This window comes from Muntiacus reevesi, chromosome 12 (genome assembly GCF_963930625.1).
Source record: "Muntiacus reevesi chromosome 12, mMunRee1.1, whole genome shotgun sequence".
In the NCBI taxonomy this organism is placed as follows: domain Eukaryota; kingdom Metazoa; phylum Chordata; class Mammalia; order Artiodactyla; family Cervidae; genus Muntiacus; species Muntiacus reevesi.
This window is the reverse complement of record NC_089260.1, coordinates 14,795,147-14,820,649: the sequence shown is the minus strand read 5'-3', so window position 1 is coordinate 14,820,649 and position 25,503 is coordinate 14,795,147. Positions and strand designations below refer to the sequence as shown.

The 25,503-nt window shown below is 45.2% G+C and overlaps 1 protein-coding gene across 2 annotated transcripts in view; it reads right to left on the bottom strand.

The window, feature by feature from the left end:
• Positions 1–25,503, bottom strand: part of MATN2 (matrilin 2) — a 166,958-nt gene that overhangs the window by 63,298 nt on the left and 78,157 nt on the right. For both annotated transcript variants that reach the window (XM_065902517.1, XM_065902518.1), the window contains exon 5: positions 15,854–15,976. In XM_065902517.1, coding sequence (XP_065758589.1) covers positions 15,854–15,976 — 123 coding nt within the window. The remainder of the gene's footprint in view (positions 1–15,853; positions 15,977–25,503) is intronic.

Below are 25,503 nucleotides of genomic sequence, written 5' to 3'. Positions count from 1 at the left end.
CCCACATCTCTTAAGTCTTCTGCATTGGTAGGCAGGTTCTTTACCACTAGCACCACCTAGGAAGTCCAGGATCCCAACGAAGGCCAACTAAGCCCGCAGACTGCAACAAAGACCCAGCACAGCCAGAAGGAAAAACAGAGAAAGAAAACCAGTTAGGAGGTTACTGTAATAATCCCAGGGAGGAAAGGGTGAGGGAGACTTAACCGGCACAGGGTGGGAAGGAGGTGGGGAAGAGAGAAGGGCGTGGCGTTCTGGGCATTTCTTGGGGACTTGTGTGTCCCCACCCCCTGCACAAAGTTATGGTGAAGTCCTGAGCCCGGGTACCTGTGAATGTGATCTTATTTGGAAACCGGTGTCTCTGCAAATACAATCAAGTTAAGATGAGGTCATCTGTCTGGGGCCTAATCCAGGGTGAGTGAGTGAAAGTCGCTCAGTCGAGTCCGACTCTTTGCGACCCCGTGGGCTATACAGTCCATGGAATTCTCCAGACCAGAACACTGGAGTGGGTAGCCTTTTCCTTCTCCAAATTCAGGTCCTTATAGGAAGAGAAGAATGCCATGTGAAGACATACGAGAGCAAGCAGTGGGAGCTAAGGAGTGCTGAGGACCAACAGCCACCATCAGAAGCAAGGAAGGATTCTCCCTCATGGGTTTCAGAGGGTCATGGCCCTGCCAGCGCCTTGTCAGACTTCTACCTCCCAGAGCGAGGAGACAATGCAATTCTGCGGTGACCAGTCACCGGTTTGTGGTTCTCTGTTATGGCAACCCTAGGGGACAGTACACCAGGTTGAAAGTGGGGCCAGTCAGATTCCTTTCAGATTAGAGATGAAGGGAAAAAGAGAGGGATTCAGGCTGACTTGGGGATGCGGAAGGTGCAAGTGGGGTGGGTTTTGTAGGGAATGCTCAGGAGTCCCATTTGGGGTAGTAGGTAGCATAACGTAACTGTAAATAGGAAAACAAAGTCTGGTGAACAAAGTAGATTTGAAGATTGTATATTTACAGTGATTATATCCACTTTCAATAGAGCTCTAGGCAAAACCTGAAAATTAAAAATAAAAATGCTTTGCTTCCTGTGTTAAGGTGGTAGGATTATGGATTTTTTTTCCTTAAAAATGTTTCCCTCTAAATAACGATTTAGGCTATCCGAATACCAAAAAATTTGTAAATAATAACAAGGAAATCGAAACTGCAAATTAATGCACATGTACAGTTTTAAAAAGCAAAACCAGGCATTGAGAACATAATGACATACAAACACAGTAATCAAAAGGCACAAAGAGAAAAGCTAAAGATTTTTAAAGGCTAATAATGTGTATTGTGTTTATTCTTTTGCTCCCAGGCTTCATTAAGTTTCTGTTAAGGTGTTTTTTCTAATGTCCCTCCCTAAAGAGTTCTAATAAGGCCTGATACTTGTTGTTTCAACACACAAGCCATTTTGGTGGGAACAGTGCATTCAGTCTCAGGATCTGAATGTCATGGATGTCAGCCAGTTGCTGGAGTTGAGTCACAACATAAATACTGAGCTAGCACCAGATCTTTCTAAAAGTTAACGTATCAGCTTTCAAGAACTAATATATCATTAAATGAATAGCTGGGGACACTCAGGGCACAGAGGTCAAGGACATGAAGCCCTGGCACATGCCCCAGGCTGCACGCCACAAGACGGGCCTTGCTGTAGCCCACACTAGCCTGTATCAGCAGGAGACACTCCCCACCTCCAACCTCCTCACCCTGAGCCTGAACTGCTGTCTTGAAAATCTCCCAACCCTGGACATGGTTGTCTGCTGTCAGCTGGGCCCACTTCGGGTCACCCACTTGTGAGCGTGTAATTGCACTCATCTCCCATGCTAGTCAGGTCACGCTTAAAATCTTGCATGTTAGGCTTCAGCATTATGCGAACCAAGAACTTCTAGATGTCCAAGGGTTTAGAAAAGGAAGACGAACCAGAGATCAAATTGCCAACATTCACTGGATTATAGAGAAAGCAAGGGAATTTCAGAAAAACATCTATCTCTGTTTCATCAACTATGCTAAAGCCTTTGACTGTGAGGGCCATAACAAACTATGGAAAGCTCTTAGAGAGACGGGAAAACCAGACCATCTTACCTGTCTCCTGAGAAACCTGTATGCGGTCAAGAACCCTGTATGGAACAACTGACTGGTTCAGGATTGAGAAAGGAGTATGACAGGGCTGTCTGCTGCCACCCTGTTTGTTTAACGTATACGCTGAGCACATCATGAGAAATGCCGGGCTGGATGAGTTACAAGCTAGAATCAAGACCGGTGGGAGAAACATCAACAACCTCATATATGCGATGATACCACTCTAATGGCAGAAAGCAAAGAGGAACTAAAATGCCTCTTAATGAGGGTGAAGGAGCAGAGTGAAAGAGTGGACTTAAGACTAAATATTTAAAAAAAAAACTAAGGTCATAGCATCCAGCCCCATTACTGCATGGCAGATAGAACGGGAAAAGGTGGGAGTAGTGATAGATTTCCTCTTCTTGGGCTCCAAAGTCACTGCAGATGGTGAGTGTAGCCATGAAATCAGATGATTGCTTCTTGGCAGGAAAGCGATGAAAAACCTAGACAGTGTGTTGAAAAGTAGAGACATTACTCTGCCAACAAAGGTCAGTATAGTTAAGGCTATGGTCTTCCCAGTGGTCACATACTGTTGTGAGAGCTGGACCGTAAAGAAGGCAGAGTGCCAAAGAACTGATGTCTTCGAACTGTGATGCTGGAGGAGACTCCTGAAAGTCCCTTGGAGATCAAACCAGTCAATCTTAAGGGAGATCAACCCTGAATATTCACTGGAAGGACTGAGGCTGAAGTTGAAGCTCCAGTATTTTGGTCATCTGATGTGAACAGACGACTCACTGGAAAAGTCCCTGATGCTGGGAAAGATTGAGGACAGGAGGAGAAGAGGGCATCAGAGGATGAGATGGCTGGACGGCATCACCAATGCAAGGAATATGAACTTGGCAAACTCCAGGAGATGGTGAGGGACAGGGAGGCCTGGCGCACTGCAGTCCATGGGGTCGCAAAGAGTTGGACACGACTGGGTGACTGAATTGCAACAACTCCTCACGTCCAAGCTCCTCACCCTGAGCCCCAGCTGCTGTCTTGAAAATCTCCCAACCCTGGATACGGCTGTCTGCTGTCAGCTAGCTGGGCCCACTTCAGGTTACCCATTTGTTAGTGTTGCTGCAGTGAAAAGGAAAAAAAAAGAGGAATGAGGTTTTTTTCTTTCCCTTTCCTGAGAACAAAGAAGATAAAGAGAGCAGTGAGCCGGCCTGAACATTCCTAGTGGTTTTTTTTTTTTTTTAACTTTAACTGCTCCTAACTCTGCATGTCTGTAACTAAGTTTGCTTTTCTGCCCCCTAATTCTGCAGGAATTACACACTTCACACTTATTTTCCTTTGAGTCTAAGCTAAATACATCCTGAATCTGGTGTTTACCCTTACAACACCCTTCCCCTTGTAGTTATACATCAGAGAGAAGGCTGCAGAGCCATCGAACTGCCAGACTCAATCACTGGGTTACTGACGCGGGGCCAGTCTTTGAAACAATACGAGAGGAAGAACTCAAGATCCTATCACCTTAGTTCCTCATCACTGACTCCTAGCTGCAATGCCTCATCTTATACAAGACTCTAGACTCTTCATGGGCGGGGCGGGGCACAGTTTTTGAGGCATCAGCCTACTGTGTCCCCCTCTCCACTAGCTTAAATCCACCTTCTTATTTCCTCCAAATTCTGTCTCTGTAATTTTTTATTTGACTTCAGTGGGCAGAGAAAGCCAAGACTTTGCCAGCAAGAGTGTCCCTTCCACAGAAAGAGCTGCTGATCTATCTGACTTCCATGTTCCAGGCCACTGACAGTGCCACAGTGATGAGTGGGCAGGTCACTGTACCTAAAAGCCCAAAACTCAGACACTACCTCTCTCTGGAATTTCTGAGCCCAGCTATCTTTGTCCCTCAGAGAGACACTTAGGTGTGCTGGTTCCGTATCAGACTGGGGAGAGACCAGAAGTTTTGCTTGGGCCTAAAGTCTAAGCCACATACTCCAATCTCATCTTTTTTCCCCCCAGGATGTTCTAGAATAGGGTATCCAATGTTGAATCAGGTGTTAATAAAGTTGCACAGAAGAAGCTCTTTTAATTGACTAACATGTAACCAACTCCTGATGGATCATTGCTTTTCATTCCCTCTGAAAAATATGGGACCTAATGCCCAGAACAGGCTAAATGCTCAAGGCTGTTGGAATAGCTGTGCTTCCAAATAACTGTGCACATCTCTCGTTGGCTGAGCTGCATGCTTATATGGCAGCCTCGGAGGAACACATGTCCCAGAGCACTTGTGTACTTTCCCTATTGACTCGCTGCATGCTTATTCAATTCTTGAAATGTGGCGGTGACCCAGCTGAAACAATCCTCCCTTGAGAATTTGTTGTTCAGTCCCTAAGTCATGTCCTACTCCTTGCAACCCCATGAACTGCAACACGCCAGGATTCCCTGTCCTTCACCATCTCCCAGAGCTTACTCAAACTCACATCTGTTGAGTCAGCGATGCCATCCAACCATCTCAGCCTCTGTTGTCCCCTTCTCCTCCTGCCCTCAGTCTTTCCCAGCATCAGGGTCTTTTCCAATGAGTTGGCTCTTGCATCAGGTGGCCAAAGTATTAGAACTTCAGCTTCAGCATCAGTCCTTCCAAAGAATAACCAGGGTTGATTTCCTTTATGATTGACTGGTTGGATCTCCTTGCAGTCCAAGGGACTCTCAAGAGTCTTCAGCATCACAGTGCAAAAGGATCAATTCTTCGGCACTCAGCCTTCTTTATGGTCCAATTCTCACATCCATATATATCTACCAGAAAAACCATAGCTTTGACTATATGGATTTTTGGTGGCAAAGTGATACCTCTGCTTTTTAATATGCTGTCTAGGTTTGTCATAGCTTTTCTTCCAAGGAGCAAGCGTCTTTTAATTTCATGGATGCAGTCACCATCCACAGTGATTTTGGAGCCCAAGAAAATAAAATCTGTCACTGTTTCTACTTTTTGTCCATACATCTGCCGTGAAGTGATGGGACTTCATGGCACATGGGATCAAGTGCCATGATCTTAGTTTTTTTGAATGTTGAGTTTTAAGCCAGCTTTTCCACTCTCCTCTTTCACCTTCATCGAGACACTCTTTAGTTCCTCTTAAGTTTCTGCCTTTCTAAAGTGGTATCATCTGCATATCTGAGGTTGTCGATATTTCTCCCAGCAATCTTGATTCCAGCTTGTGAGTCATCCAGCCTGGCATTTCGCATGATGTACTCTGCATTTAAGTTAAATAAGCAAGTGACAATATACAGCCTTGACATAGTCCTTTCCCAATTTTGAACCAGTCTGTTTTTCCATGTCCAGTTCCAACTGCTGATTCCTGTCTTGCATATAGGTTTCTCAGGAGACAGATAAGATGGTCTGGTATTGCCATTTCTTTAAGAATATTCCACAGTTTGCTGTGTTCCACACAAAGACTTTAGCATAGTCAATGAAGCAGAAGAAATATTTGGAATTCCCTTGCTTTTTCTATGATCCAGCGGATGTTGGCAATTTGATCTCTGGTTCCTCTGCCTTTTCTAAATCCAACTTGTACATCTGGAAGTTCTCAGTTCATGTACTGCTGAAGCCTGGCTTGAAGGATTTTGAGCATAATCTTGCTAGCATATGAAATGAGTGCAATTGTATGATAATTTGAACATTCTTTGGCATTGCCTTTCTTTGGGATTGGAATGAAAACTGACTTTTTCGAGTTCCGTGGCCACTGCTGAGAACTTGTTAGGAATGCAAACTCTTAGGTCCCACTCCAGACATACTAAATCAGAAACTGTGTATAGGGCCCAGGAATATATGCTTTAGTAAGTTCTCTAGATGACAGTGATGCATGTGAAAATTTTAAAATCACTGTTAAAATGAATCAAAGTTATTTTTATTTCCAAACCTCTATGTATTATTTGTACACCTTTTTGTAATTAATTGAAATACTATAAAAACTAAGTATATAAGTAAGCACTAAAACAGATCGAATTTTTAAAAAATAAAAACCAGTTGGAAAGCTTTTGGCACTTAAACACAACCTGCTAACTAAAATTGCTTTAGAACCAGGCATAGATGAAACATGTAAAGGACTAGGGAAAACTTCATAAAAATTTTACAGATTCTGCCCTTAGACTGCTTTACAGAAGTCTTCAAATTCTTGCTCTAATTTAAAGAAATCAAAGTTGAAAACCATAGACAACATATTACGGGTATGTTTATGCAAGAAAGATGTTTTGAAACCATACTTTTTAAATGAACTTAAAATTAGTAATTTTGGGAAGTGTAATCAAAAGTTTTTATTAAAAGCATATTTATGTGTTCTGAAGAAAATGTAAACACTTCAGGTAGGTTTGGATATGCACTTTTCATGATTCTTCTCTTTGAATGACATTTCTAATCAACCAGCTGATCTCACAGGACAAGAAGCTTTCTCCTGGACTCTGATTTTCCTGCTGGTTTTGTTTTCCGCGTGCACAGCCCTCTGGGGAACTGAAGGGGAGAGGAGAGACTGGCAAGGCAGGACTCAAGCATTCCTGGGTCCCAAGATCCTGGCCCGCAAAACCTAACGGTGTCAAAGTCCCACTTTGATTCAAGGGCCACCTGCTATCCGACTTTATTTTTCTGGGCTCCAAAATCACTGCAGATGGTGATTGCAGCCATGAAATTAAAAGACGCTCACTCCTTGGAAGGAAAGTTATGGCCAACCTAGACAGCATATTAAAAAGCAAAGACATTACTTTGTCTACAAAAGTCTGTCTAGTCAAGGCTATGGTTTTTCCAGTGGTCAAGTACGGATGTGAGAGTTGGACTGTGAAGAAAGCTGAGCACCAAAAAATTGATGTTTTTGAACTGTGGTGGTGGAGAAGACTCTTGAGAGTCCTTTGGACTGCAAGGAGATCCAACCAGTCCATCCTAAAGGAGATCAGTCCTGGGTGTTCATTGGAAGGACTGATGCTGAAGCTGAAACTCCAATACTTTGGCCACCTCATGCGAAGAGCTGACTCATTGGAAAAGACCCTGATACTGGGAGGGATTGGGGGCAGGAGGAGAAGGGGACGACAGAGGATGAGATGGCTGGATGGCATCACCGACTCGATGGACATGAGTTTGGGTGGACTCCAGGAGTTGGTGATGGACAGGGAGGCCTAGCGTGCTGCAATTCATGGGGTTGCAAAGAGTCAGACATGACTGAGCAACTGAACTGAACTGTACTGGCTCTCTGCCAGGCCTCTGAGGACAGCAGATGAGGCCACCGTGAGACATGGAGGAGCCCATGTGAACCTAAAAGCTTCCTAAGGTTTAGAGAGTTCCAGTCCATTCAACTCTGTCATCCTTCGCTGCATGTTTTAGGTTCTTTGCACAACTTCCTTAGCTGCAAAACTGTACTTATAAAAAGAGATGCCAAGTTTAGGGGGTGGATGTATGGAGGTGACTGGTGTGTGTAACTCAAGAGATCCTCTGTTGTTCCAAGTCCTCTCCTACTTCAACAAAATCCTTCCTTGGTCGTTTTGCCTGAAACAACGGGAAAGAGTAAGTCTCTGGCTATATGCAGCTCTTTGCCCCCCTGGATCACAGAGTGCTAAGATCTCGTGGTTGGAAGCCAGCCTTGCTGTGTTCAATCTCTGCCTAACATGCGAGAAAGCGCTCAGCTGTTTCCAAGAATAAACCATATTTGGTGCCAGGTAATAAAGCCTAAGATTGACAGTCTCTGATTTATAATCTAGTTGAATTCCAAGGTCTCCTCAGCAGGGATTAGTCTGCAAAGAGGATGGCCTTACTAGAAACACGATATTTTAAAGAGTAGCATTTGGGTTTGTTAGCTTGTTGATGACAGAGTAAGAAAAACCGAGTATGTCATTTAGAGAAATTGTAGAACCAATTTACTTGCTGAGTATATATAAGATACACGCACAGTCAGCTTCACAAACCTCTTTCCCAGGGCATGACTGGATTCCTATATGTAGGAGTTTAAAACTCAGAGAAAGTTTCCTATTGATTTTGATAACAGGGAAGTGTTCTGGGCTGAATGTCCCATCCTAAATTCATTTGTTGAAGTCCTAATCCCCAGTTGGTCAGTCAGTCACTGCATCTGGAGAAAGGACCTTTAAAGACGTAATTAAGTTAAAATGCAGCCATTAAAGTGGGTGCTAATCCAATCTGACTGGTGTCCTCAGGAGAAATGGAAATTTAGACACACGCATAGAGGCACCAAGGATGCCTGGGCACTGAAATAAGACCACATACAGAAACGGCAAGCCAAGGAGAGAGACCTCAAAAGAAATCAACCCTGCTGACACGAGGACTTTGCACTTCTAACCTCCAGAGCTGGGAAAATAAACTTCTATTGCCACTCACTCTGTGGTAGTTTGTTACGGCAGCCCTCGCAAACTAAGGCATGGAGAAATCTTTGCATTCATGGGGAAATCAAGCTTTAAGCATGGGGAGTAAGTTGATGAAGTAAAAATTTGACTTTCAATATAAAGATTGATCCTCCCATCCCTTGTCACCAAAGTAAATATCAGCCATCAGGTGGCGCTAGTGGTAAAGAACCTGCCTGCCAGTGCAGAAGATGAGAGACGCAGGTTCCATCCCCGGGTTGGGAAGATTCCCTCCTGGAGGAGGGCATGGTAACCCACTCCAGTATTCTTGCCTGGAGAATCCCGTGGATAGAAAAGCCTGGTGAGCTACAGTCCATAGGGTTGTATAGAGTCAGACACGACTGAAGCGACTTGGTATTCCCTTCTCCTTGAAGGTGACTGGCATAGAAGAAAATAGGAGAGTTTTGAAGGCAGCAGTAGCAGCATGCTAAATACCAGTGCTACATGCCACCATCATTCAGGGTATGGATCTCAATGTGATTTTTCAAACGTACAACAAGTTTGATGCATTATTACACTCAAGCTTTCATGAAAAGATAAAATTTCATTAAAGATGCAGAAATTCAGATTCAACTAATGTGTATCAGTTACCCATGTATAGTACAGTTCCAAGTGCTTGCCATATACATAAAATTTTTAACTGGAGTACAGTTGACTTAAAACTGTTGTGTTAGTTTCAGGTACAGCAAAGTGAACCAGTTATACACACATCCACTCTTATTTAGATTCTTTTCCTATATAGGTCTCTATAGAGTAGTGAGGCTTTCCATGTATTAACTCATCTCACCCTCACAACCCTTGGAGGTAGGTATTGTTCACCTCAATTTACAGATGAAGTCTCTGAAACAGACAGGTGAAGAGACCTATAAAATATGCATGACCACAGCACCTACTTCAAAGGATGGTCTCAGTTATATATAAAATGTTTCACACAGGTCCTGGAATTTAGTAACATTCAGTGCAGTTCAGTTCAGTTGCTCAGTCGTGTCCAACTCTTTGCAACCCCATGAATCACAGCACGCCAGGCCTCCGTGTCCATCACCAACTCCCGGAGCTTACTCAAGCTCATGCCCATCGAGTCGGTGATGCCATCCAGCCATCTCATCCTCTGTCGTCCCCTTCTCCTCCTGCCCCCAAGAAGTATAAATTATATTTTTATCACATTGCCTGCCTAATAAAATAGGGTTTGAATTGGGAGTAAAGAGATACCTTAACACCACTCAGTTCTTCCACGACCATTTACTGAGCAATGACTGTGTGTCAAGCATCGTGCTAAACCCTGGATGTAATGACGAGCAAAGAGCATCATAAGATAGTAAGACATCTCTGAAGAAAGGCAGGAAGGAGAGGCCAAACTTTCAGTGGTGATTATCTCCATGGAGTGAAATTAAGGAGGAATGTCTTTCAGGTTTTGATTTCATATAAATCTGGGCTTTATATGTGGGCTTCCCTCATAGATCAGTTGGTAAAGAATCCGCCAGCAATGCAGGAGACCCCGGTTCGATTCCTGGGTCGGGAAGATCCCCTAGAGAAGGGATAGGCTACCCACTCTAGTATTCTTGGGCTTCCCTAGTAGCTCAGCTGGTAAGCAATCTGCCTGCAATGCAGGAGACCTGGATTCAATTCCTGGGTTGGGAACATCCCCTGGAGAAGGGAAAGGCTACCCATTCCAGTATTCTAGCCTGGAGAATTCCATGGGGAGAATACAGTCCACAGGGTCAGCAGAGTTGACTTTCACTTTCACATCTGTATGTACTTTGAATTTTTTTAATAAACAAAAATTGATTTCGTAATTTAGAAACTAATCAAGGGGAAAAGCTTTTTTTTAGAAAAACGAATGCTTGAGATTGTGATTAGTCAATCTTAGTTAATGATTCAAGAAAAACATTTTGCAAGTCTACTCTGTGAAAGATGAAAATTAAAGGAATTGGCTTCTGCACCCTCTTCACCCCAAGGGTTTACAATCTGCTTGGGCAGGTAAAATGAAAAACAGGACCCAAGTTACCCCAAAAGACAAGGCAGTAAGTAAACACCAGAAGAGCAAGTACAGCAAAAAATTTACCCTCAAAGACAGAGCTTAATTAAGGCAATTTGCTAGCCAAAATTACTCTAGAACCAGGCATAAATGAAAAATGTAAAGGACCAGGAAATTTTTCATAAAAATGTACAGACTCTGCCCTTAAACTGCTTTATAGAAGCCTAAGGGTCTTTGAAAAATGTACAGTTTTGGATGGAAATTAACACAGCTTTAGTGGAAGCTGCTGGGTTACAAATACCAAGATTCCACTAAAGCAAAATGAGGACTTTCTTTAGTGAGTAATCCACCCTTGATCACCTGAATGTTGAAACAATTTCAGTTCTATCCAGAGTTAAATGAGCAGTTAGAAAAAATGGAACTCTAGCACTTGAAGTTAAGGTTCCACTAACTCAGAAAGTGTGGAAATGTTGGCGAAAAGGTCCTGAGCCTGGCTCAGAACTGACTTTTCATGCAGTCACAGTCATAATTCTGGGATGAGTCAAAGTACTCCCATGGGGTCCATTCACCAGTAGCGGGTCATGGTGAATTTCTACCAAACCTCCTCAAATGAGGTTAGATTTGCTGTCCCCACTTTCTCACCCTCTTGCTGCTCCCCCCTTGAAATCTGCCCTTTACCTCACCCCTCTTGATCATTAGCAACAGCCTCCTGGTCATTTTTGTGTCCCTAATGCCTAGCAGAGCGCCTGGCAGAGAGTCTGGAAATGTCAGCTGAGATGAATTACCAGTGACTCAACTCGGTGGCTTTTTCTCTAAGTTCTGTTCCATTTGGCCTCGCTGGGGCATGACACTAATATTGACCTGGCCTAGAAATTCTCTTTTGCATCCTAGTCCATGACTTCTGGTTCTCCCGCCCAACTCGCCCCAACTCCTCCATCCCCACCTTAGGCGGTTTCTTCGCAGAAATCCTCCCTGTCCCCACGTCCCCTTCCTGCTCCCTGCACATGACTGAGCCCAAGGCTCAGGCTTTACTTTCTCCTAACTCCAGACTTCATGGCATCCAGGAAACAATGATGGTGATCACATGTGTTGTAATAACAATAACCACAACAATTGCCCAAGTGTATTAGGAACTGTACTCATTATCTTATTTAATTCCACCAACTCTATGATGTAGGCATTATTACTCTGTGTTACAGATGAGAAAAACCAAGGCTTGGAAATAAAATGACAGATGAACAGCAAGTAGCAGAACTAGGATTTGAGCCCAGGTCTTACTGTGTCGAAAGTCCAGACACTTTCAAAACAAACACAGAAGTGAAGGCTGGAAATGGAAATTCAGAAGGAAACGGCTGTGCTGCCTCCTGCCTGCTCCACTGGTCCCATCCTCTCCTCCTGGCATTGGTGATGCCTCTGTTCCCTCTCCTTGTGTCCTTTCAGTTGTCCCACTTCAGCTTGAAACCCACCGTATCCTCATTATCTTCTCTAAGAAATCTGTTCCCAGGACTCCCCTGGTGGTCCAGGGGTTAAAAATCTGCCTTTGAATGTCGGGGATTGAGTTTGATCCCTGGATGGAGAACTAAGATCCCGTATGCCTCGGGGCAACTGCTGAGCCCGTGTGCCACAACTAGAGTCCATGCAACAAAGAGCCCGCACGAAGCATTTCAGCCCGAAAAGAAAACATTAAAAAAAAAAAAATCTATTTCCATCACTCTTTCATCACTCTCACCATCACTCTCAGAATCAAGGCAGCTCAAACCTGGAATTCGATTGTGACTTTTCCTCCTCTTCTTTATTCATCACACCTTCTTTCATTCCTGCACCTCCTTTCATTTCTCAAACCCTTCCTTCTCTCTGCATTTCTACAGTTGCTACTCAAATCTGGCCCTGGTCACCCACCACCAGAGGACTATCATAGTCTCCTAATCGGTCTTTCCAGCCTTCTGTCTTCCTCCTGGAATCCATCTTGCCCTGCACCATGAGACTGAGTTTCCTAAAATGAGGCTTTGCCTTTATCAGTCCCAATCAGAAACTCTTTATCAGAGATAAAGTTCAGACTCTTCAGCCTGGTGTTCAAAGCCCTGAACATGCTGGTTCCACCTGATGTCTTCAACTTCATCTCCTACTTCACACCTGCAGGAATTCTCCACTTCAGCAGAGCTAGTCTTTTCAGCTGTTTGAGTCAGGCTGGCCTTAACTAGGGTGACCTTATAATCTCTCATTCAGAATGGAATCCCCTTGAAAGTGAGAGAGAGTGCTATTGGGAACTGAGCCATCAGTCATAAACTGGGATCCCTCTGGATAAACTGGGATTGTGGTCCCCACAGTCATATCGTTCTCTGCCCATCTGCATCCAGACCACCCAGAGCAGGGGCTAAAGGAATGCTCCCAGGGTCGCTAGCAGCCACTGCTTCTCCTCTGAATGTCTTGCTGCAATAATACCCGGCTTGCCATCTTTGACAAGTCCCTTCATACTGGTGTCTTCCTGTTATAGCCTTCAATCTGGTGTTCTCGCTGTGACAGTCTCTCTCTTATCTACTAGATCTCTGTCTGCTTCCCTCCCCCACCACACACACACACACACACACACACACACACACACACACACGTGGTCTCAGTCCTCAAGCTTTGAGAGCACGGCCTCCTCTACACTATCACTGCCCTTCATGTCTCCCCTCGCTTGGACATCTGTCTAGTCACTACCCTTCCTTCCTCATCCAGATCTTCCCCACGCTGGCCATGAGGATTCCCTCCTCTCTGACCTTCTGGAGCCTCTGTTATTAACATCTCCATCATTTGCTCTGTACTCAGCACAGCCTCATGGAGCAGCAATTGACACTTTGGAATTGTCTTCAGTCTCCTAACCAAAGTAACTGGCAACAGAGGTCCACGGCCACTCAATCATCGCACACTCAGCTTCTAACGGGTCAAATATTTGGTTGATGAGGATGAGGATAACATCTGATGGATGAGGCCGGGGTCACGTACAGTCTCTCCCGTTCTCCCCTTCTTCGGCTTGACCCCGGCTCTGAGGAAGGCAGATATTCTTACGTGCTGACGGCGGCAGTGAGAGCAAAGTGCGTTCTAACAGACACGGCCCACGACAGCTCCCAGGCAACCCCAGCTTCACCTCTCATGCCTCTTCCTCTTCCGTAAATGTCAAACTCCAGAAGTCTCAGCAAAAGCCTTAGAGACTCAAAGGCTCTCTACTGCAGAGGACTCTCAGACAAGTATTTGGCAACATCCAAAGAACTGAGCTTCTCACTGCCTTCCAGTTTCTCAAGGGCCAAGGCAGGTCCCCTGCCCCAGCCCTGGCCCCTACTGCCCCTGGCCCTAGTCATGCACACAAGCTCTGGGCCTGCCCTGCTCCTTCCCTCACCCTAAGTTCCCAGACGCCAAAGCCCTGTTTCCTGAAGCTCGTCTACTGGCCTTACTTCCAACAGTGGAATTTCCTTCTGACCCAACAGCACCCAAAGTTTCTACCCATTTAACAACCGGTCAGGGAAAAATTAGGCTTCCCCGATGGCTCAGTGGGTAAAGAAATCCGCCTGCCATGCAGGAGACCTGGGTTCAATCCCTGGGTCGGGAAGATCCCCTGGAGGAGGAAATGGTAACCACCCCAGTATTCTTGCCTGGAGAATCGCATGGACAGAGGAGTGTGATGGGCTACAGTCCATGGGGTTGCAAAGAGTCAGACACGACTAAGTGACTACGCACACAGGGAAAAATACGTGAAACAAAATAGAGAGTATGACTCATTTTGTGAAGCATTAACAACATGTCTACAAGTAGATATTTCTGTGGGGAAAGGTCTAGCAGAAAATACAACAAGCTATTAATGGTGATTTTCTCGCCTAAGTTCCTCAATGAAAATAGATACTTGCATAATAAAAATTAATGTAGCCAAAAAAAAAAAAAGAGCTGGTGTTTCCAAATTGACTTCTTGTTTTGCCAGTGTTAATGGATGTGGTACCCTGCTACCTATCATGGTCACCACAGACAGAATAAGGGGGGAAAAGCAAGTCTGAGGCTTAGGAGACCAATTCCACTGTGGGCTTCTGATGCAGGTGGTTTTCATCTCCATCAGTGTGTAAAAGCAAGAGAACAAACCCATTTTATTCTCATCATCACCTGCAAAGAACAGGCCACCATCTATACTTTTTTTCCCCACCTATACTTTTGTTTTGTTGCTTTTTCCTTCCACATCCCCAGCTATGAATCACAGTATGCCAGAAAGTTCTACGTGCAAAAACAAGTTATCATTTACTGTTTGTGGGAAGCAAGACAGAACAGGTCCTCTGAAAACAACGGAATAGGGAACAAGAAATGGAGGATTTAGACTTAGAAAGGAAGGCTCCAGTTCTGATGTCAATCAAGCCCTTTTCCTTCCTTTCCTTACGGATTGTCTGCCTGCTCAGCTTGTTGAACCCCTACTATGCCAGGCATTGTTTGCTGGTGGAAAGATGAATGAATCTGTGTAAGTTTATAGGGCTTTGCAGACAAGCTGGGAGGTGCCACGTGCATATTAGGGATTCACTGGTCTGCCCTCCAGGTGCCGAGGAAAACCATTACCTGTCACTGAAGAAATGAGCTGCCGCCCCCCTTCTCGCTGGCCCCCGCAATGCGGAGTCGCCTGAGTAGGAAGCCACTCAGCTGACTGTGCTGCCTGTGGCTCCCAGCATTGCCCTTGAGACTTCTTGGCGGGGGCCAGGGTTTGAGGTTGCTGTTTGTTTTCTGGTCTTCCCTATAGCTCAAATGGTAAAGAATCTGCCTGCCATGTAGGAGACCCGGGTTCAAGCCCTGGGTCAGTAAGATCCTCTGGAGAAGGGGCTTGGCAATTCACTCCAGTATTCTTGCCTGGAGAATCCCATGGACAGAGGACCCTGGCGGGCTACAGTCCGTGGGGTCGCAGAGTCGGGCACGACTGAGCGACTAACACTGCTACTCCTATGACCCACAGCTGGCCTCTCACAGATGGTGGTCCCTGGGGCCGTCACTGAACTGCAGATCCACGCTGAGAAGGAAGGCTGCCCACCTCTTTGAGGTGCCACTCGGCAAACTCTCCCATCACCACCTGACCTCGCGTATAACACCTGAGCTCTACTGAAGGCAGACCAGCCCAGACACCTGCTCCAGAAACTGAATGCAAATCCGCCCAGTCCTTGCCAAGGGAGGCAGTAATGGATCTATCTATTAACATAGATTATCATAAATATGCCTTTTGGTGAGGACCCAGAATGGGAAAATGCCAACCTCAGCCACAAACGAAGTCTTTAAAATGCAAATGGTGGCTAACAACTGGGGCAGAGAACTTGGAGCACTTGATTGAAACTCAAAGGAGAGCAGCAGGAGACGGGGACTCCCCTCTCACTTCTCTCCTGGTGTTTCCGCATCAGGCCAAGCTGGGCGGGACACTCACCCTCACACCGTTTCCCGTCCGCGGCCAGGGTGTAGCCACTGTAGCACTGGCAGACAAAGGAGCCCAGCAGGTTCACGCAGAGCTGCTCGCAGCCGTGGTCGTCCGCCGCACACAGATCCTGGACTGGGGCAAAGTGCATCATCAGAACTTGGCTCAGAAGGAGGTGACTCTTGGCACGGGGCCATCAATGAGCAACTCTACAGCACTTGGCAAAATAACTCTTAGCTGAAAGCCATGTAAGATCATGGCGGAAACTTTGGAAAACAGAAAAAAAAATAGAAAAGAAAATTCAACTGTAATCTCCCCACCTGGAGTCCTACCATGCAGAGACCACTCTGTTAACAGTTGGGTGAGTTATGTATGTAAGGGCTTCCCAGGTAGTGCGGTAGTAAAGAATCCGCCAGCCAAGGCAGAAGACGCAAGAGACGGGGGTTCGATCCGTGGCTTGGGAAAATCCCCTGGAGTAGGAAGTGGAGTAGGAACCACTCCAGTATTCTTGCCTGGAAAATCCCATGGATAGAGGAGCCTGGTGGGTTACAGTCCACGAGGTCACAAAGAGTCAGATGCGACTGAGCACACACAGGAACCTATGCGTATATAAAAGCATATTTTTCAAAGTTGGAATTTTTCTTCTCTATTAAATGCATTAGAAAATTTTAAATTAACATCAACATGTATTTTTCTCACATCAAGGAGAGTGACGCATGGTTCTTGAGGACCGAAGTTATCATGAGCAGGCCTTTGTGCTTGTCCGCATCAAGTACCATTCATATTCTCTGAGAACCTAAAGGCTTTGTAATCAGTCTCACCAATGTACACACCTACGTACACAGTCTCACCAAGATCATCTGGCGCTGTCTTTGACATTTTGCAGAAGCTGGGAGAGAGCACAGTGAAAAGACCTGCCACTCCACCAAAAACACAGCAGGTCCGGAAGAGTCCCTTATTCTCAAGTCTGCGTTGGTCTCTTTGGACATACTTTCCCTCATTCCATTTCTCTATCAGAAGGATGTTTGAAAATCCTCTTTGTGCTCTATTTATGCATCCCAGTAATAAAGGAGGAAAACGGGAAGCCAGAAGAATTTAGGTAGAAATAACAAAGATACAGAGAAATTAATGTATGGTATGAAGTGAAGTGAAGAGAAAGTCATGCAGTCATGTCCGACTCTTTGTGACCCCATGGATTGAAGCCCACCAGGCTCCTCTATGGTGATTAACAATGTTATTCTAGTCAAATATTTATTATGTGTCCACAAGGTGCTGAGCTCTGGCTCTTTATTCAAATGCAATGTAAGAATACATTCACAGTAGTGCATTTACTGCCAAAGAACTAAGAATATATCAGAGGATGAAAAGTTTAAAGGCATTTTTAATCCTTCATCGATTCAGTCTCTCCTTTGAAGAAACTGGCTGACGTGATGACAATATTTCTCAGCAAGGATAATGACTTGGTTTCATAACTAGCTCTTCCAGTGACTTTACCATTAAAGTTTGAGAAAATCAGAGCATTAAAGGGTTTGAAGACATTAAAAATTTTTTTTCCTCTTGTTAAAAGTTATCACTGTGACAGCTATGGTAAAAACTTAATTCACTAGAAAGTTTGATTAATCCCTGAATCCAATGACTACGCTTTAATGTAACCTCCTAGGTCTTTGAGTTTTATAGTTTATTACACTTTTAGATAAATATAAAATATCAAATTGATAAAAGATAAAAGCTGACATATTTTTCACCTCTATGAAATGCATTAATTAAAAAAAAATAAAAGCTACATCATAAGATTAAAAAACATTTAGGTCCACAAAGAAGAATTCTGGTTTTAAAATGCTAAAAGAATTATTTTCACTCCCAAATCAATGAAGTAGATGAAAAAATTATAGATGCAAATTCCTCTCTTTACCTATCTTACTTCTATCTTATATTTTTAATTGGGAAATCCAATTGATATTTCCCATGGATCCAAATATAGGGAAAATAACAATAATCAGGAGAAACTTTAGCATATGCAAAAATCATAGTGAATAATTGAAGAATGACAAAGTTTACAGTTAGTTACAAGCCTAAGCCAGAGATACAAATCAGAATTATCAGATACTTTTCATTTATTGAATCAACAAGGCACCTACTCTGCCCCAGGCACTGGGGGTGTAGTGTGAACCAAAGGGGCTCCTGCCACCATGCAGCTTGTATTCTGAGGGTTAGGAAGGTGAAGTTCTAGGAAGAACATTTCTGATAAAACCCAGAAGTGGAACTTATCCAAAGAAAACAAAAACACTAATTCAAAAAGATATAGGCACCCCTATGTTCATTGCAGCATTATTTACAATAGCCAAGATATGGCTGCAACCTAAGTGCCCATCAACAGATGAATGGATAAAGATGTGCTACATATAGTCAATGAAACGTTACTCAGCCATAGAAAAGAATGAAATTTTGCCATTTACAACAACATGGATGAACCCTGAGGGTATTATGCTAAGTGAAATAAATCAGACAGAGAAAGACAAATACTGTATGATCTCACTCATGTGTGGACTGTAAACAACAGATGAACTAACATAACAAAACAGAAACAGATTCATGGATACAGAGAACAAACTGGTGGTTGCCGGAAGGTGCAGGTTGGGGATGTGGATCAGTGAAGGGGATTAAGAGGTACACATTTCCAGCTATAAAATAAATAAGCCACTGGGATGTAATGTACACATAGGGAATATAATAGGCAATATTGTAACAACTTAGTATGGTGACAAATCATAACTGGACTTATTGTGGTGATTGTTTCATAATATATACAGTGGAAATGTAAAATACTGAATCACTATATTGCATACCTGAAACTAAACTAATATATATATATGTATGTATAGGCTTCCCTTGTGGCTCAGCAATAAAGAATCCACTTGCAATGCAGGAGACTGCCCGGATTGCAGGAGACACTGGTTCTGATCCCTGGGTCAGGAAGATCCCTTGGAGAAGGAATTGGGAGCCTATTCCAGTATTCTTGCCTGGGAAATCCCACGGACAGAGGAGCCTGGTGGACTACAATCCATGGGGTCGCCAGAGTCAGACGCAACCTAGTGACTAAAGAACCACCACCACCATATATATGTGTGTGAGCGTTTCTGACTGAAAGAACAGTGAATGCAAAAGTCATTCATGTGGAAAAACACTAGCCCCGTTTGAGGATTGGGAAAGCCAGATGCACCCTAAATAACTAAAATACAAAATAGAACATGCTAGAAATCCACAAGAGAGGTGCTGCCAATACAATGGGAGTTCAGAACGGGGACGGATTACGGCCAGCCCAAGCTGGATCAATCAGAAGAGGCTGGCAGGCAAGCAAGAGACACGAAGGAAAGCAAGAGGATCCACCGGGAGCTGAGGGGACAGTAACCGTGCAGAAGTGGAGGAAAAAGCAGGACAGACAGGGGAGCTGACCCCCATTCCGGGAATTCCAAGGGAAGCAGCAGGAGCGCGCGTCGGAAGGAACGAATGACCCGGGACGGCAGAGGGCCTGGGAGCAGGCTGCCTGGTGTCAACCCTGCTCATCAGGGGACCACTCAAGGTGAACGTCTCAGGAAGGGAGATGGGCCGCTTCCCCTGACTTGTGGCTATGGAAGAGTACGTTTGGGGGCATCACAGTCTATTTTAGAACTGGGAAATCGAGAGGATTTAGAGTGCGGAAAAGTGAAAGCCACTTCTTTGGGAACAAAGCGGTAGTTTTCTGAATTCCATGCCAAAGTCGCTTCGGTTTGCGTGTGTGCGGATGGGAACATCAACTTCTTGCCCTGAGGACCTTCCGCTGTCCGTCAGAGCTGCTGGCCACGCCCACCGGCTGTCAGCGCTTGTCTGTGCACTTCTGACTTTTCCCTCCTGGCGTGTGTGTGCAGGCGTGCTTAGTCACTCGGGCGTGTCCGGCTCTTTGTGACCCCATGGACTGCAGCCCGCCAGGTTCCTCTGTCTGTGGAATTTTCCAGGCAAGAATATTGGAGTGGGATGCTATTTCCTACTCCAGCGGATCTCCCTGACCCACGGTTGGAACCCACGGCTCCTGCATCGGCAGGTGGATTCTTCATCACTGAACCACCTGGGAAGCCCTTCCTGGCATGTATCACCATGTTAATTACATAGGCATTTACCTACTGACGTATTTACTGTGTCTCCCTCGCCAGGCTCCCTAATCAGGAGGGCAGCGTCCCTGCAGAAACTCCTGATGGCGGGACAATGACAGCCCAGTACACTGGGACAGCCACGCTCCAAGTCCCAAGCCCATCTCTGAAGGTGGGGGTGGGGACTTCTCCACCCGGGGCCCCCTTCTCAGCTCCCACAGTTGCGTTGCCTCCTCTCTTGTGTCCAGTAGGAACCCTGCCTAACAGTGTTTACCAAGGAAGGGAGAGAGTTTCCTTTTTTTCTGTTATTTATAATTACCTGTTTTTGAATTTTCTAACAAGAGGTTATACCAAGAGCTTTTATAATAATGAAAAAAATCAGTGTTACAAGAGAACCCCTTTGAAAGAAGCATCTGAAAAGCAGTAAACCCTGCCAGTGCAGAAGATGAGAGACCCGGGTTTGATCCCTGGGTGGGGAAGATCCCCTGGAGAAGGAAATGGCAACCCACTCCAGTATGCTTGTCTGGCGAACCCCATGGACAGAGGAGCCTGATGGGCTCTGGTTCATAGGGTTGCAAAGAGTCAGACACGACTGAAGCGACTTAGCACACAGACATAGCAGCCTGAACTACATCCATCCCTCTGCACCCAGTTCCCAATCCCAATTGAAATAGGTTGAAAAATGTGGATTGTATAAAAGCAGTGAACCAAGATCTTGAAGCAATAACCATTTCTCCCTCAAGACACCCCCCCACAGGGTAGGTAGAGAGGTCATGAGGTGCTCCTTCCTTCCAGGACGGGACAGTCGTGAAGCCCTGCTTCACGTGAAGGGCGAAGGGTCCGTGAAGCCCTGCAGGGTCCCATCCATCAGAGCAGCAGTGCCCCACCTCGGCGGTCCACCAGAACCATCTGGGGGCCTTTGGAAAATCCTGATGCCCAGCTCACCACCTTGGGTCAGATAGCAGGGGCCAGGGTGCAGGCAACAGTGTTCCTGAAGCTCCCAGGCAACCCCAGTGTGCAGCCAAGTTGAGAGTCATTGACACTCCCAGGTAAAAAGTCCTCATGTTCATCCAGGGAAAGACACAAGCGTCAGCCTTGATCAACCGTCTCTAGGCTCACATTCTTCTTTTAAACAAATCTTGATTTTTTTTCTTTCCTTCTTTTGCTGTCTTTGGACCGCTCTCCAAGTGTCTGAAAGACCCTGGACGCTACGTGAGGGTGTTGAGTGTGGTAGGAACAGGAGGATCATGGCTTTCATTCCAGAAGAACATCCCACAAACAGCAGGCCTGCCAGTTGGCCTCGGGCCTTTCATACTGTTTTTAGAACGTTGGGGATTTATGGCCACTAGTGGATCTGTCCTGTCCCAAAGGAAACCATTGAGGGATTAACTTAATTAAACAAAGACAAAGGAATAAATACAGACTAGGTTCTGACAAAACAACTTTGTTGTTTTTCTGGCAGTGGGCGCTTTCATTGGAAACAAATACAGATGTTTTTGGATGATTCTTTATTCTTTAGAAAAACAGCACTTCTTTTTCTCACAGCCTGGGAGGATTTCAGTGAAGGATGATAAAACTGTGGGGGGTGGGAAAAGCACTAAATTCAGAGTTCCCATTACCCTTTCAAGCCTTCTCTACCCCATGACTCCCACTCGTGACTACTGACTTCAATCTGATGTCACGTCCTCCAGGAAGCCTTCTCCGGTTGGTGGGGCTTCAAGTTTCCTTCCTCTGGGCTCCTCAAGCTCTCTACACATGACTCCACTAGAGCACTTAAGCATTTATCCCACCGTATTATCCCACAGTAGGCACTTCGAACTCACAAACCAAAACTTAGTTACAGTATTTATCCCACAGTATTAGAAGGACCTGATCACAAGTCTGACGGCCACACGGGACAGTGTGGTGTGACTCAGTTTGCTTCCCCCGTGTCCTAGCGCGTGGAATTGGTGCCCCATTAAGTGTTCATCTGCTGAACGAACAGTGACAGAGTCCCTTCCCCGCTGCCTCCCAACGGGGAGGTCCTAGAGTCCTACAATATCTCCTCCATTAGGTATGGGGTCCTGGGTCCTGGGAAGATGAGTGAGATGGAAACAAAAGTCTTCTCCTTGTCCCAGCAAGAGATATTCCTCTCCCGGCAGAGGACAGTGACATGAGGGAGTCAGCCACAGCTGCAAACACTGGAATCCTCACAACTAAGGAAACAGCTGTCTCGCTGTCTCCTGCATCCCTGGTGTCGACCACACTGCCTGGCACACGACAGGTGCTCATCAAGTGCTTGTGAATGGATGAATGGACCCAACACCTGAAACACAGGGTTGTCAGGCTTTCCTCCAACATCATTCTTACCCAGGCTGTAGGCTCTGAGGGGCACAGGGTAAGTCTTGGTGGTTCTCAGGGTACCTGTGATACCACATGCTTCACACAGAAGGTGCTTAGTGGATGTGTGTTGAACGGACTTGACAGTAGCCAGCCTGGAGTACTCAGGGGTGGAGGGCTCTTATCTGACCACTCCCTGTTAGAGGTCAAGTTCCCTGTCATAGTTTCCCTTACCACAGTTACAACATAACACTTAATTTGCAATTGATAATTTAACATCTACTTCCCCTGCCGTGTGAAGCCAGTGCTTGTTCTGTTCAGCCCTCCAGCTCAAATAACTTGCCTGGTGTTTGGCATGTGGTCAATTTTTAAAAATATATTTGAATGACTGAATTCAATCACTCATCAAATTGTTCAAACTGCTAGGAAAACAACAGTGAATGAAACAATCGATCCCTCGATTTAAAAAAAATCAATCGATCCCTCTCACCATGGAGTTGATATTCGAGTGGAAAGCCGGCTCCTATTGACTCACATTGACAGACCATGCCTACCTCTTCCCAACTCTGCATTCAGCAAGGCCAAGCCAGTAGCGTGAAATCAGCCATGGTAGCAGTATTGACACCACAGGAATTGGTGACCATTACAAATTGGGTATTTTCTCCTTGGAGATCTGGTTGTTAAACATTTACTAGCATACCATGGACAGCGGCCAGACGTAACATAAACAGCTTAAACCATATATTACTTAGATCTTAGAAGTACTGTGGAACAAAAGCAGGACAGAGCAGTTGGAGTATGGAGTGAAAGGAGCTTGTTTTACATAGTGTGGTCAGAAGGCCATCTCACAGAAAAGATTACTGTATACCATGACTTGTGGGAGGTAATACGAAAAAGCAGGGGTCAGGAGGACTGAATCTTGGAGAAGGAGATAAGGGGCAGTCATGTTTCTTCTTCTTTTTTTAAGAAAATCTTTACTTATTTGACTGCACCAGGTCTTTAGTTGTGGCATGGGGGATCTAGTTCCCTCAACCAGGATCAAACCTGGGCCCCCTGCATTGGGAGTGCAGAGTCTTAGCCACTGGACCACCAGGGAAGTTCCGTGTTTCTTTACATAGGGTACAAGGGAGGCGATCAGATAGAATGAAAAGAATATTGCCTTTGGAGTCAGACCTGGCTTCAGCGAGGTAACCTGTGTGACTTCACATAAGTGATTTCTGTGAGACTGACTTTTCATAGAGGTTAAATAATTAAGTAGAGAAAACATCTTATTGCAGGGTTAAATGAGATAATATAGATGATAAAGTGCCTGAGAGATAGTAGGTACTCAGCAAATATAAGCTTCCCTTTTTCTTGTACTTGGTCGTGTCCAGCTCTTTATAGCTCCATGGACTGCAGACCCTGGGCTCCTCTGACCATGGGATTTCCCAGGCAAGATTACTGGAGTAGGTTGCCATTTCCTATGCTAGGGGAATCATCCCAATCCAGGGATCAGACCTGCATCTCTTGCATCTCCTGCACTGGTGGGCAGGTTCTTTATCACTAGTACCAAATGTCTTAGTAGTACAGGTTTAGCTAAGCATGGAGAAGAGGTGACACTAACCAGATTTTGCCTACATCACAATTCTAATACAATATCACTTTATTGGGTGCCTGTGAAACCCCCCACATGTGGACACTAGATTCAGATCACTTTAAACAACATCAGTGTATCTGTGGCGAAGTTTTGGTTTGTGAGTTCTAGGCTGACTTGATCTGATACAGCAAAGTAGGCAATTTTGAATTTTACAGCAAAAGATCTCAACAAACTCAAACAATGCCTTGCTAGAGGACATGTGTTAGTACATGGCTGATAGTCAGCAAAATCTGCTTGCTTCTCTTCCTGGAGAGTTTCAGGAGGAATGTAAACTGCATCTGCTCGGTCTCCCCGATGAAATAAATCAGGGAGGATTTGATAACTAAGAGCCCCAGGGCTGTGCTCACATCCATCCGTGGTGTTTCCCCTGAGGCTCACAGGCATTCTAGATTTAAGGGCCTTCCTCCATGTGTGATCTTGAGAGCCTGGCACAGTGCCTCAGCCCGGAGAACTTGGAAAACTTTCATCTGGTTACCCTGGACAAGAAAGAAGCATGGGACAAAGACTGTGGCGGTTACGGCTGACATCATCCTAGATGAAATCAAAGGGTTTTTACTGACTTTTCAGAATTTTAGAAAAGCCACATGGCATGCTATTGACACCAGTGACAGTCTAATCTCTCCTTCAGAGTTAAAGCAAAATGAACACCTTTAAAGACACACTCCACTTTCGTGGTAAAGAACCTGCCTGCAAATGCAGGAGATGTAAGAGACAAGGGTTCGATCTCTGGGTTGGGAAGATCCCCTGGAGGAGGGCATGGCAACCCCTGCAGTATTCTTGCCTGGAGAAGCCCATGGTCAGAAGAGCCTGGCAGGCTACAGTCTCTTGGGTCACACAGAGTCGGACACGAGTGAAGCGACTTAGCATGCACACACGCTTCTATTGAGCCTGAGATGGAGAAATCAGAAATTATTTATCACAGCAAGACAGAAGAGAAATGTATTATTAAAGTTGCTATTTCTCTCTGCTGGGAAAAAATGGGATCTCTGCCTGCTCCAACCCAGAAGCTCACTTGGAGCTGGGGCTCCGAAAAAGCCTGAGAAAACTAAGCCTGCATTTTTAGGGACCATCCCCCTTCTTTCATTATGTCTGAAAGCCCTAATCGTATTTTGACAGCTGCAGTTTGAATTTAAAGACTTTCAGCAGTTAATGTGAGTCATCAGCCTTGTGCTTCCACGCTGGAAGAAACAAAAGCAAGCCAATGTCACCCACAAAAACAAACCTGTCCTTTAGGGCAAACTCCAGCTGTGCCTTGCTCGCATCCCTCCTCCCCCAAAGCTTCATGCTTTTTCAATCAGTTATCCTATTCACAAACTGAGATTTTAGTTTCCGTTTGAAAGGGGAAAAAGAGGAGAAGCCCCAAAACAAAGCCTGAAAACATAAGTGTATCTGACCGAATGAGGTTGATCGAAATCAGAAATAAGCGTGAACGAATAAGGCCCTAGTCTTGCTGAGCGCTTTACAATTTCTAAACGGCTGTCAATCACAGCATCCTGTTCTCATTATGAACTCCCTACGGAGCAGCCATCTCTCAGGGAGTGATCTAGCTTAAAACAGCTGCGTCAGTAGTTTTCAAACTCGAG